The sequence below is a fragment of the Cucurbita moschata genome, unplaced genomic scaffold (genome assembly GCF_002738365.1).
Source record: "Cucurbita moschata cultivar Rifu unplaced genomic scaffold, Cmos_1.0 Cmo_Scf00047, whole genome shotgun sequence".
NCBI classification, from domain to species: Eukaryota; Viridiplantae; Streptophyta; class Magnoliopsida; order Cucurbitales; family Cucurbitaceae; genus Cucurbita; species Cucurbita moschata.
In genome coordinates, this window is record NW_019268563.1 from 366,085 (window position 1) to 380,002 (window position 13,918).

The 13,918-nt window shown below is 36.5% G+C and overlaps 2 protein-coding genes across 3 annotated transcripts; both read left to right on the forward strand.

Moving 5' to 3' along the window:
- Window positions 1-650: 650 nt before the first annotated feature.
- On the forward strand, window positions 651-5,516 carry LOC111434983. 2 transcript variants are annotated; one of them, XM_023072327.1, is made up of 3 exons: window positions 651-1,126; window positions 2,149-3,586; window positions 3,900-5,516. In XM_023072327.1, exons 1-3 carry the CDS (start codon window positions 748-750, stop codon window positions 5,095-5,097), a joined length of 3,015 nt encoding a protein of 1,004 aa, XP_022928095.1. In that variant the 5' UTR covers window positions 651-747; the 3' UTR covers window positions 5,098-5,516. The 2 variants fall into 2 exon arrangements, with proteins under 2 accessions (XP_022928095.1, XP_022928097.1); XM_023072329.1 differs by having other exon boundaries at window positions 1,021-1,126; window positions 2,339-3,586.
- Window positions 5,517-9,522: 4,006 nt separating this feature from the next.
- LOC111434958 (probable mannitol dehydrogenase) lies at window positions 9,523-13,759 on the forward strand. The gene is made up of 5 exons (XM_023072290.1): window positions 9,523-9,701; window positions 10,660-10,773; window positions 11,834-12,347; window positions 13,161-13,314; window positions 13,411-13,759. The coding sequence occupies exons 1-5, from the start codon at window positions 9,604-9,606 to the stop codon at window positions 13,617-13,619; spliced, it is 1,089 nt and encodes a 362-aa protein (XP_022928058.1). The 5' UTR covers window positions 9,523-9,603; the 3' UTR covers window positions 13,620-13,759.
- Window positions 13,760-13,918: the final 159 nt, after the last annotated feature.

Here is a 13,918-nt window from a genome sequence, read left to right on the forward strand (position 1 = left end):
GTCTCATGAATGAATCTTTTTAATAGAATATTGAAACAAAAGTTCGATCACTTATTCGAGTATAAGATTATATCGATGAAATTGAATATTTAGAGTTAAAATTGATACCATTTGTCAAGTTTATGATAAAAAATGATTTTAAGGGAAAAATAGGTAAAGAAAATCTAAAATCTATAACAAAAAAAAAATGTAAAAGTTTACTTTTAACACCGGAAGATACTAGAAATTTTGAAGATTGTAGAGTCATTTCTTACCGTCGTATTGGTAACAGAGTGGTTAAAAATACTTGATGACTCCGAAAAATTCAATCAATCCAAACCAACCCGTATAATTTGGTCAATGAATTTCTCTAAAACTAAATTGAATTGAACCGAAAAAATTTGAATTTTTTTATTTTCTAATACACATATTTGTCTTATTTTTATTTAATTTCATAATTATTTTTTTATTATTTATTCTTCAATAATGTTTAATCTTTTTAAAAATTATTTAAAAGACAAATTTTCAGAATCTTAATTAAATGTCTAAAAATAAATAAACAGAATTGACATTTTATTGTTATTAAAAAAAAATTGAATAAAAAAAATTACTAATCTAAATAAATAGATTGAATCTAAATAAATCATTTTTTTTTTGACACTGTTTCGCAATTGCCCTCTGGTTGAGGGTTTAGGGTTTAGAAGCAAGCGATCGCTCTAAACCCCTATTTCCCAAATCCGCCATTGTTTTGTTGTTCTCAATTCGCCAATGATGAGGCTCTTCTCCTCTGCAACGTTCTCGCTTTCCTCTCTCTGTTCTTCTTCTTCTTCCTCCTCCTCTCTTCCTTTTCCATCACGCGTTCTCCTTCTTGGCTTATCTCAATTTTCAACTTCTTCTTCGTCATTGAGGCGGCACGACGAAGAGTCTCGAAATGTGAGGGTTTCTGTCTGGTGGGACTTCGAGAATTGCAACATTCCCGCGGGTGTGAACGTGTTTAAGGTCGCCCATTTGATCACTGCCGCGGTAAGGGCCAATGGCATCAAAGGCCCTCTTCAGATTACTGCTTTCGGAGACATTTTACAGCTCTCCAGGGCCAACCAAGAGGCTCTCTCTTCTACTGGGATTAGCCTGACCCACATTCCTCAAGGTTAGTTCATCAATCTAGTACTGGATTTTGGCTTTTCTTGTTCAAATTTATTATCCCTTTTTTTGTGTACTGAGTTTAATAGTGATTTTGATTTACATATTATGGGACTCATTCAATTGTTGGATTCATTGGGAGTGCTACATTATTCATTCTCCAAATTTATTCTTTGGAGTGGAAAAATAATCCATATCTCCATGATTGTATCATATTGGAAGTTTTGTAATTTTCTTATATTCGTTTGTATGATTGAGATGCGGTAGTTTAATTTAGTCTTCGTAGTATAGTTTCAGTTTAATATGCTATTTAGTCCTTGATTAATGTTTGTCCAATTTTGATGTCGAAAGCCATATTAGGATGCTGAATTCGCAATACGAGTTTGGTTAGGAGTATGTATGAAGTTATAAATGTTGCCTACGCATATATACTAGAATAGGCTTACACTTAAGTCTTAACATTATAGTTACACAGGTTGCTATAAATAATGAGGAGACCTCTTTCTCTAGAGCTCTCGAACAGTCTCCCCTTAATCGAGGCTCGACTCCTTCTCTGTAGCCCTCGAACAAAATACACCCTTTGTTCAACACTTGAGTCACCTTTGACTACACCTTCGAGGCTCACACCTTCTTTGTTCGACACTTGAGGATTCTATAGACATGGATAAGTGAAGGGCATGGCTCTGATACCATGCTAGGAATCACGACCCTCCACAATGGTATGATATTGTCCACTTTTGCTTTGTTTTTGGTTTCCCCAAAATATCTCATACCAATGGAGATAGTGTTCCTGACTTATAAACCCATGATTTTCCTCTTAATTAGCCAATGTGGGACTATTCCTCTCAATAATCCTCAACAGAGCCAATCAATAGTTAGACTGATTTGGGTAACTGAAGAGATTTGTGGCAAAGTTTTCCAGATTTGTTTTAGTGATTAATGTAATGGAATTTACATCAAAATTTGTAATTTCTTTGTTCTTGGTAAAACTTTTGAAAAACTTCACCTTGTAATATTTTTCCGATGTAGGTGGTAAGAACAGTGCTGATAGGTCTCTTCTTGTAGATCTTATGTACTGGGTTTCTCAAAATCCTCCACCAGCACATCTTTTTCTAATTTCTGGCGACAGGGACTTTGCCGGCATTTTGCACCGCTTAAGAATGAATAATTACAATGTGTTGCTAGCAAGCCCTGACACTGCTCCTGGTGTTTTATGCAGTGCTGCAAGCATCATGTGGCATTGGAATACTTTGATTAGAGGGGAAAATCTAGTCGGAAGGCATTTTAATCGACCACCTGATGGTCCGTATGGTTCTTGGTATGGCCATTATAAGGTTCCTCTTGAAGACCCATATCCAGTTAATGAGCAACCGTCTTCTTTACGAGCCGAGGTTTCCGAGCTCAGTTCAGACCCTAAGCCTCGTCCCATTCCAAAGACAGTCATTAGGCAATTACACAACATTTTGAAGTTGCATCCCAAGGGAATCCTTATTACAGAACTTCGCTCAGAGTTGGGAAAGAGTATGGATAAGGACTTTTATGGTTACAAAAAGTTTTATCGCTTTCTTTTGTCAGTGCCACACATTTTAAAGCTTCAAACAAATGGTGATGGCCAATGTATTGTCTGTCCAGTCACTCCAAGTCCCATAGAACCATTAGAGTGCAGTAGAGGTACATCTAGTGATGGCAATGGAGGGCAGGATCCTAATATGAGAGCAAATTTAAATAATAATGATTCCTCAACGGAATCGATCAGTGAATCAGTCCTTCCATCCAGTGAACGAAGCGCCGAAGACAGACAATTGAAGGTGAAACCATCTTCTGAATTTGGTATGTCTATTGGTGAAGGTATGGAAGGGGAATCATCAAGATTCCCGGTTTCTGAGCCACATGTTATAGAAGATTCAAAGCAAACCAGTCAATTTGAAGCTGAGAGTAGTAAGAATCCTTCAATTGGACAGCTTTCGGAGTCCGAGATGGGATTTTTTAGAAGAATATGGAGAAGGCTTTTAAGCAATAATAACCATATTTGTGAAAATGGAAGCCATAATATTTCTGAAAAATGCTCTACATCAGATGATACTTCCAAGCATAAAAGTTGTAGTGGCCTCCTTGGGAAGGCAAAAACTGTGAAGCCAATGAGTCAAGATGCTAATTGTGTGCATCCAGTTTCAAATTCACCTGATCATGAGTCTGCTAAGCTTCAGAAAACAGCCGTAGTTGCTAGTGAATATGATGTTAAATTTAGTTCTAATCCAGGATTACTTGGTAGTATTAGAAATTGGTTCAAGTTTTGGGGAAAGAATACTGAGAACGGCGAAGTCAGCGAGCGTTCTTGTGAACGTAACCAGTTAAAGAATCAATCTGAGAATCACCATCTTTTTTCCAGCAATTCTTTTTGGCAAGATATCCAATCCTTTATGGAAACACCTAAAGGAGTTCAGATTATTTTGCGGTCGAAAACCAGGTTTGACATTCTCTTTGTTCTTATGTATCCACATATTCTTTGCATTATCAGTAACTTAACTGTTGGGTTTCTGCCCATTATGGCTTGTATGGTCTTTTTCTCCTGTGGCCAGTTATTTCAACCTCTCCAAATTTAAATGTTTTTAGGAGAGATTTCAATCTTGGTGAGGGATATTGATCAAATATATGAAGTATTTGATATAGCCATCATTTACTTGCAGCTCTACATTATATAATTTAATTGTTGTATGCCTTTGTATGATATTATAGGGTTTACAATTTGTAATTTTTTTTCCTGCTCCGACATATTTCAGGTCGGAGATAGCTGAAAATCTGCTAGAGGGAGGGCCTCCGGTTCTTAAATCTTTAAGCATTAGTGATCTGTTCGACTTTTTGGAATTGTTAATATCAGATAAGAAATGGGTTGTGGAATGCCCGTCTGAAGCAAATCCTTTTAAGCTCACTCTCTCTGTTGCTAGGAAAAGCTCTTGCACTAAACAGTTGCATCATGCAAATGGGTTGGCATCAATCTTTATGAACAAAGTGTCACAGTGCAGCTTGCAGGGATCTGCAGAACATGATTCAGATTCTGAAAAGAAAAATGAAAATATTCCTCAAGCTGGACATTATACAACTATGACTAGAAGAAAGTTTCCAGAGAGGACGAGAAGCGAGATATTAGGCGACTGTCGAAAGCTCGTGGATGAGATCTTGAGGGATCACCCCGAAGGATATAAGATGGGGGCTTTCAGAAAACTGTTTCTTGAGAAGTATGGGTATCATCTTAACTTGCAGAAGCTTGGTTACCATAAGTTGGCGTCCTTGCTACAGATAATGCCTGGAGTGGCAGTAGCATCCACATTGATAGTTCCCACCAGTAAGGCCCCAAAAGTTTCAAAGTTGGAAACCGCTCTTCTCAGCGATCCTGGGAAAAAGACGTCCCATGTCGTAGTAACCTCGGGTAATGACTCATCTGTCCTGCCTAGAAAGGATGACGATTTTGAGTCCTCCTGGGGAGAATTGGGTCCAGCCTGCACAGATTGGAGCAACATAAATGAAGCAGAATCAACATTGATTCGTGACACAGCTGAGGCGACAGAGAAAAGACCAATGGTTGATTATGAACCTGTCCTTTCAGAGGATGAATTAACAGAATCTGATGGAGAATCTTGTCCTGCTACACACAGATCAGAAGAGCAAGCCAAGCAACGAACAGACGAGGAAGAAAGCTCATTAATACAGATCCTCGATTCATGGTATAGCAGCGAAGAAGACAGTAGGAAAGACAAGTTGGAAAATAGCGATGAGAGGATCGATTGTTCTGAAAATAGTTCGAAGCTTTCTAGTTTAGCTGCCAAAAGTGAAGCAAATACAGAGAGCTTTGCTAGAAAGCAAAGACATCAAAAGAGCTATTCTTTTGTTTCAGACACGGATGAAAAGGACGATGTAGAGCTGATTGATGGGATTTTTGGCACGTTGAAGAAATCGAGCAAGTCACGGATACATAATTGAATCGTGCATGTAGAGTCGATTCATAACGCTTCATCGAATCATGGAATTTTTTTTTCATAGGGAAATAAGTATTTGGTATTTGGTATCTGGTATACAACATTGTTTGGAATTGATTATTGGCCTCGTAAAGTGAACGTCGACATGGGAATGGAACACCATATCATCCTCTGACCCTCCAAATTTACTAGTAATTAGAACGTTTGTAAGCTTATTTAGATGGCTTAGATTTGAAATTTACTCAAATTACTTTTCCTTTCTGGTAGGGTCTGGTATTCTCTCTTCATTCTGCAGTTCTTATGCTGCAATTTGTATTGAAGAATTGTTGCTGGTCGAGGAGGATTCGGGTGTGGCCAGGTATAACTCTCCATATATTGCTCCAAAATTTCCTAAAATATGATATGATTAGAATCTTTTAAGCCGTTTTAAGTTTCCCTAATCATAGGAGAACCAACACATTATTAAGTGTATAATGAGAGTTCATGGAGCTGCTGACAGACCTCGTTATGTTGCAGGACCATCCATTGTATATGTATGTCTTGTTTCTAGATTTTTAGTGTAGGCTTTTTAGGTTATATTTTCGTAATGACTAATAATAGTCCTATAATAGAAAGGTTACAATTCTTTAAATGGATTATGGAAAGTCAGAGGGTTTCATTTTAAAATTATGTAAAGTCATGTATGCTATTTTTATTTAAAAGTGTTGAATTCTTTGTAATTCTATATAGTTTATGTATGATACATGGTGTGGAAACTTTTCCCTTGTAGATGCGTTTTAAAACTGTGAGGATGATGGGAATAAGTAATGAGTCAAAGCGGACAATATCTGCTAGTAGTGGGCTTTGACTGTTACAAATGGTATTAGAGCTAGAAATCGAGTGGTGTGTCAACGGGGACATGAGGCCCCTGGGGTGTATTGTGAGGTCCCACGTCGGTTGGAGAGAGGAACAAACTATTTCTTATATGAGTTAGGGGTTGTATTGTCCCACATCAGTTGAAGAGAGGAACAAAACATTTCTTATAAGGGTTAGGGGGTGTATTGTGACGTCCCATATCGGTTAGAGAGAGGAACAAAGCATTTCTTATAAGCGTTAGGAAAGCATTTCTTATAAGCATTAGGGGGTGTATTGTGAGGTCCCTCATCAGTCAGAAAGAGAACAAAGCATTTCTTATAAGGGTGTGGAAATCTCTCCCTAATAGATGCATTTTAAAATTGTGAGGTTGACGACGATACGTAACGAGTCAAAGCGGACAATATCTACTAGCAGTGGGCTTGGGCCGTTACTAAGGTAAACCAAATCTTATTTTCTTCCTTATCGTTTTGGGTTTCTTGAATATTTTAGATCTAAAAGTTTTGTTTTTCAATAAGATTATTAGATTGAATGCTCAAGAGTTTCATACCGTTTGGGATGAAATAATCTTAATTCCTTTAAAACTGCTTTCACAACTTGCATCTTCAAGAAATGTTCATATGTTCAAATCTATTATGTCATAAGCTTGAATTAGAAGCACTTTTAGCAGCAGTAGTCATGTTTATATGCCATAGTGGTGTATAAGGTCCATCTACATCTTGAACTAGAAGCACTTTTAGCAGCCGTAGTCATGTTTATATGCCATATAGTGGTGTATGCCATATGTTGTGAAGAGTTTTTTGGTATAGATAATCTTCAATCTACATCTTCCAAAAATCAAAATCAGATTCATTAAACTTCTCGATTTCGATCTTGGAGGCTTGAGCATTCCATCTTTACAGATTGTGGTAAATTTCTCCTCTATCTACTGCAAGTTGGTGTTAGGATTGAACAACTCACACACTCAATCAAGATGAAGAACACAAAGAATAAGAGAGAATGAATGCAAAAGGAAATATACATAGTAACGTCAAGATAGCAAACTCCACGACACTTAGAGGCTTATATTGATACCTTTTGTATGTACAATTATAGCACAAGTAGTCTTTACACATAATAATAGGATACCCCTCAGATATTTTTACCTGAGCGATTTAGATCAAATCATTGTATCAACCGTGATATCAACACAAGACACAACTTTATCCATATATTGTAGACTCTTTGACAGTTATTTAAACATGATTATCTTAGATGTTAATCACATATTTTTCAATATTACATTAACCATCTAAATTTTTTTAATAAATGAATAATATTAAATTATCTAAATTATTATTAAAAATTAAATAATTAACTACGGAAGAATATTTAAAATATTTATTACTAAAAGTGAGGAAAAGAGAGAAAACAAAAGCAAGGAGGATAAGGTTTTCAATAAATGTGCACACTTCAATAATTAATATTATTAGTTTATTAAAGTTGACGAGTTCCTCGAAAAACGTATTAGAGAAATATTCGAAAATATCATTGACGTTTTGACGGTGCTTTACAAAGTTTAAAATAAGTTTATGTTAACCTTTATAAAATTTTAAAAATAGCATTAATATCTTTTCTCATTATAAAAAATTATTAACATCAATATAGATGAAAACTGTTCATCTACCCATTCATGGAGAATTTTTAAAAACAAAATATTTATAGTAAAAATATTTTTTAATTTTTTTAAATGGATGTTTTTGAAGGTATTAAAAAAAATTAAATTGTTTTTGAAGTTTTTCATTTTTTTTAAGATGTTAATAAAATTTTCGAAAATTCGAATTTAAATATATTATAGAGATATTATTGAAATTTTTAAAAGATAAAAAAGTAAAAATTTTAAAAGGAATTTAAAAAAAAAAAATTAATTTAAGCATTTATTATTTTATTTGCGTACCTACCACTTGATGAGTACTACTTTCTCTCTCTTCCGCCCACGTTATCACACTTGTGCTCTCCCATGTGAAACACATTTGTACGAAATCATAACGGTTCGATTCACACGAGTTATCATTCATGTAGATAATTTGATTCAAAAACCAATCATAAAACAAAACGTTTTCATACCTGACAAGATAGTTTTCTCTATAGTCTCTAACCCGTTGGTCTCGTTCTTAAGTTGGCATACATCTTCTTTATCCGAAAAGAAAGGTTAAAATAATATTGATGAGTAATTAATTTATTCGGTAAGTAGCTAATTTGTCATACTCAAGTCTTCTTCTTGATCGCTCTTATTCGGATATAGTCTCGATTCATTCATGTACTTTTTCTTTACTCAAATTTTACCATTAGAAACTCTAAACGTGCAAAATTTAACATAAAATTGAAAGTAATTAAATATAAATTTACAAGTAGAGGTGTCCATAGGACGGAGCAAGACGGGAAAGTCTTCTCCACCACGTACTTCATTCCCGATGCTCACAAAAATTTTCATTTATTTTTTTGCCGGAATCAAATGAAATTTACAAGGTAGAATTTGTAGGAATCTAATTCTATTCGGATAATTTTGTTCCCTTTATTATTCTTTTAAAAAGTAGTTATTCTAAAATTTTTATTTTTAATATAATATTCATTAAAGAATTATAATTTTTTTTTAATAAATTAATATATTTCATAAAAGAATCTTACCAAAAATAATTTTTAAAAATTCAAAATTTAATATTATAACAAAGCTCGAGAATAAATTTGTAGTTTTAAAAATTTTAGTGGGCCCCACAGCCGGGTTCCAGTTCATTTATCACGAGTCAATTATATGTGGTCCGTTAAATCTTGTGGGCCCCACTGTCGGAATTCGGTTCATTTTTCGTCGACAAGAAGTTGGTAATTGGCTTAGACAACACTTGCATTGCCACAATAATGAATGATTGGTATCTTAGATTAAATGGTAACCCTTAGTACCGAACCATAAAGTCACACTAAATCGGGGGAGCAATCCCGTATCCCCTCCAACTACTAAGTTAGTTGTGTGATCTCTTGTCTATCTCAAACGGATTTACAGTAGTGTGACGTTACTCCTTACATGCTAATGGACTCATCATGAATTAAACTACTAATGTGCTCCCTAATCCCCTCTCAATATTGGGTTATTATAAGGAGTGCTTCGATCCACTCTCCAACTGATGTGGGATCTCACAATCCACTCCCTTTAGAGCCCGAACGTCTTTGCTGGCACACCGCTTGGTATTTGGCTTTGATACTATTCGTTCTATTCTCAAATCGACGTGGGATCTCACAATCCACTCTCTTTAGGGGCTCAACGTCCTCATTGATACACTACTCGGTGTTTGGTTCTAATACCATTTGTAACGTTTGTAATAACCCAAGCACACTGCATACGTTGTATTGTCTACTTTGGCCTGTTACGGTATCATTCTCACAATTTTAAAACGCGTCTATTAGGAAGAGATTTACACATCTTCAGATAGATCTCACAAAAATAATATTTTATTTCAAAAATTAAAAGAAATTAATTAAAAATTTGTACAACCATTGATTTACACCTACCTCCGTCAAAAATCATAAAGGTGGGTCAAGAAAACAGTTCACATGCGGCCCTCATTTACAGGAAGAACTTTGTTCTGTGCTCAAAAAACTGCGCCTCAAATTTTGGGGGAAAACAATGGCGAAATCACCGGAAGATGAACATCCACACAAGGCTTTTGGTTGGGCTGCTCGAGATCCTTCCGGCTTACTCTCCCCTTTCCATTTCTCTCGAAGGTCGATTTCTTGCTCTTATGGAAAAATAATCTTTAGATTTTGCTATCTCTTCCTGGAAATTTCTGTGTGTTTAAAATGGATGTTTAATCTTTTTAGTTTAGTCATTAATGGCATTCTAAATTATTTGGTAGGGTTTCTCTTTTTGGAGAAATTGACCCGAAATAATGGGAGATTCAGTCCCTTTTTTTACTTACATTTTTCTTATTAAATCTTGTTTTCTTCTGTTCCTTTATTGGTTGATGATATTATGACCAATTAAACTATACTTTTGTCTCAAATCTGCATATCTTCATCTTTGGACTCTAGTTTCCCTTCAAGGTTTTGAAATGCATCCGCTCACACCCTTATAAGGAAGGTATTTTCTCCTCTTTAACCGATGTGGGATCTCACAATCCGTTCCTAAAGATGTGGGATCTCACAATCCACTCCCAAAGATGTGAGATCTCACAATCCACTCCCTTTGGGAGCCCAATATCCTCACTGACACATTGCTCGTTTTCTGTCTCTAATATTATTTTGTAATAGCTCAAGCCCACTATTAGTAGATATTGTTCTCTTTGGACTTTCCTTTTCGAGCTTTCCCCTCAAGGTTTTAAAACGCCTCTTCTAGAGAGGTTTTCACTCTTATAAGGAACGTTTCGTTCTTCTCTTCAATTGACGTGAGATCTCACAAATAATCTCTGCTAGGTGATAGGTGATTAATTTTAGTAGGTGGTTTAGCATTTTACTTATTTGTGTGATGATTGTTTTTCCAAAAATCAATGCATTACTTCCAATTTTATGTACTAAAATTCCCAAGTTCATTCCATGAATTGTTTCCTCTAATTATATGCTTTAAATTTTTTAACAGAATAGTTAGAAAGGTAACTAAGCAGGTTTAAAATGTTGAAGATTACTCTGTAATTCTTTTTATTCCTTTATTTCTAGAGCTTATTATTATATTTTGTGTTTTTGGCAGGGAAAATGGTGATGATGATGTCTCTATCAAAATCCTTTACTGTGGGGTTTGCCACTCTGATTTGCATATGCTCAAGAATGACTGGGGGGCAACAGATTATCCTATAGTCCCTGGGTATGATAGAAGAAAAGAAAAAAAATGTTTTAATGATTTGTTATGTGGAGTACAGAAGAAGTTGGATAAAAAAAGCTCGTGGAATTGTGAGATTCCACGTCGGTTGGAGAAGGGAACGAAACATTCCTTATAAAGGTGTGGAAACCTCTCCCTAGCAGACGCATTTTAAAACTGTGAGGCTGACGACGATATGTAACGAGCCAAAGTAGACAATATCTGTTAACGGCAGGTTTGGACCGTTACAAATGGTATCTTAGTCAAACACCGGGCGGTGTGCCAGCGAGGACGCTGGGCTCCAGAGGGTGTTGATTGTGAGATCCCATATCGGTTGGAGTGGGTAATGAAGCATTTCTTGTAAAGGTGTGGAAACCTTTCTCTAGCAAACAAATTTTATAACCGTGAAGCTGACGGTGATATGTAGCGGGTCAAAGTGAACAGTATCTGCTAGCGGTGGGCTTGGACTATTACAAATGATATCAGAGCCAGACACCAGGCATTGTGTCAGCGAAGACGTTAGGCCCCTAAGGGGGTGGATTGTGAGATCCCACGTCGGTTGGAGAGGGGAACAAAACATTCCTTGTAAGATGTTGGAAACCTCTCCCTAGTAGACACGTTTTAAAACCGTGAGGCTGACGACGATACGTAACAGGACAAAGTGGACAATATTTGTTAGCGGTAGGCTAAAGCTGTTACAAATGGTATCAGAGACAGACACCGGGCGGTGTGCCAGTGAGGACGCTGGGCTCCAAAGGGGGGTGGATTGTGAGATCCCACATCGGTTAGAGAGGGGAAGGAAGCATTCCTTGTAAGGATGTGGAAACCTCTCCCTAGCAAACGCATTTTAAAACCGTAACGCAAATGGCGATACGTAACAGGCCAGAATAGACAATATTTGCTAGCGGTGGGGTTGGACTGGGATGCTATTTATGACTTGTTTTAATGCATAAGTCAGTTTACCATTGTTAAAAGATTGGTATATGCTCTGTTGTTAGTTGTACATTAGCTTGTAGTTCAAATTTACTATTATATTACATTGGTTGAAAGGATTTATGATTTTCAGGCATGAGATTGTTGGTGTTGTGACTTCTGTTGGTAAAAATGTGAAGAAATTCAAAGCAGGCGATGAAGTTGGGGTTGGTGTCATTGTTGGATCTTGTAGAAACTGTGAAAATTGTAAACAAGACTTGGAGAGTTACTGTCCCAAGATGGAATATACATACAATTCTCCTGCAATCGATGGATCGAAGAATTACGGTGGCTATTCCGACAAGATCGTTGTCGATCAACATTTTGTTGTTCGATTTCCTAAGAACTTAGCTCTTGATGCTGGGGCTCCTCTCCTATGTGCTGGAATTACTGTTTATAGTCCAATGAAATACTTTGGAATGACTGAACCTGGTAAGCATTTGGGTGTGGCTGGACTTGGCGGGCTTGGTCATGTTGCTGTTAAGTTTGGTAAGGCATTTGGGTTGAAAGTTACTGTTATTAGTACCTCTCCTAGGAAGAAGGAGGAAGCAATCGACAGGCTCGGGGCCGATGCTTTCGTTGTATCGAGTGATCCCGATCAATTGAAGGTACGTGAGCGAACCAACTTTATAAATAAAAGATTGAATTCATCCTAGTTCTTAATCTTTTTGTTCTAGTAATAGATTAGTATTGTATTAGAGTCAAAGGCTATGTGTTTGAGCTACAATAGTATCAATTGATAGGGTAATAGCCCAAACTTACCACGAGCAGATATTGTCCTCTTTGGACTTTCTTTTTCGGGATTCCCCTCAAGGTTTATAAAACGCGTCTATTAGGGAGAAGTTTCCACACCCTTATAAAAAATGTTTCGTTCTCCTCTCCAACCGATGTAAGATCTCACAATCCACCCTCCTTAACAGATATTGTCCTCTTTAGGCTTTCCCTTTCGGCTTTCCCCTCAAAGTTTTTAAAATGCGTCTGCTAGGGAGAGGTTTCCACACCCTTATAAAGAATGCTTCGTTCTCCTTCCCAACCGATGTGGGATCTCACAATCCATCCTTCTTAAGGGCCAAACATCCTCACTGACACTCGTTTCCCTCTCCAATCGATGTAGGATCTCACAAATAGGCTTGTTGAAAGGAAGCGTTGAAAATATCTAACTCAAACAGAAATTGTTCTTGGGAAGTGTTAAGGATATCAACTTTAAGCTTTTGGGTCGAGGGATGATCTTCCTACTTTATCATGAGTTGACTATAGATTGTTCGATGATTTTCCTTCCAAACATGATACTCAAATTTCTAAGAAGTTGTAGAGATATTTCAACATTTCTTTTCTTCAATGACTTTATTTCTCGTCTAAATCACCGACTCACGAAGTATCATGTCGTATACGTTAATCATCGTTTACTTCATTTGGTGTAGGCTGCCATGGGAACTATGGATTACATTTTGGACACAATATCTGCTGTTCATGCTCTTGATCCATTGATTAGTCTGCTAAACCTCAACGGAAAGTTGGTCGCGGTCGGGTTACCTAACAAACCAGTTGAACTATCGCTCGGGTTTCTAGTCTCTGGTAGAGAAAATTTATCGATCCGTTTGTGACACTAGTTTGATATAACGCTAACAAAAATTACCCCTTAATCTTTTTCCTTTTGAAAATTGCTTACAGGAAGGAGATTGATTGCTGGAAGCAACTTTGGTGGACTGAAAGAGACACAAGAGATGTTGGATTTCTGTGGCAAACACAACATTACAGCTGATATTGAGCTCATTAAGATGGATGCCATTAACTCGGCTATCGAAAGGCTCGGGAAAGCTGATGTTAAATATCGGTTCGTGATCGACATCGAAAACTCGTTCAAATCGACGGTACAATAATAGGTTTGGGCTACAATGAGAAGAAAATAATGCAGAAAATGTCATTTTATGTGCTTTACTCTCATGAAAGATCTATCACGTTGAAACCTTTTGTTATTATGTTTTTTAATATTTTAATAATATGTTTTCATTGATAAGCATTTACCATGGTTGAACAATTCAATTCAATGTACCCGACGTTTGTCGTGGGCACAATAAGTAGTCCACTAGAGATGTGTCCTTCTTGATTCTCTTAATGCTTTTGTGTATGTGGTAAATTGTCATAAGTTTTGATTTGATTTGGTTAGGTTATTTGGATT

Bases quoted from the DNA above. Each gene is read 5' to 3' on its own strand.
- LOC111434983 (XM_023072327.1), top strand. From the start codon at position 748: ATGATGAGGCTCTTCTCCTCTGCAACGTTCTCGCTTTCCTCTCTCTGT. The intron at 1,127-2,148 runs GTTAGTTCATCA...TTTCCGATGTAG, and splicing joins CCTGACCCACATTCCTCAAG to GTGGTAAGAACAGTGCTGAT. The intron at 3,587-3,899 runs GTTTGACATTCT...GACATATTTCAG, and splicing joins ATTTTGCGGTCGAAAACCAG to GTCGGAGATAGCTGAAAATC.
- LOC111434958 (XM_023072290.1), top strand. From the start codon at position 9,604: ATGGCGAAATCACCGGAAGATGAACATCCACACAAGGCTTTTGGTTGG. The intron at 10,774-11,833 runs GTATGATAGAAG...TATGATTTTCAG, and splicing joins GATTATCCTATAGTCCCTGG to GCATGAGATTGTTGGTGTTG. The intron at 13,315-13,410 runs GTAGAGAAAATT...AATTGCTTACAG, and splicing joins GCTCGGGTTTCTAGTCTCTG to GAAGGAGATTGATTGCTGGA.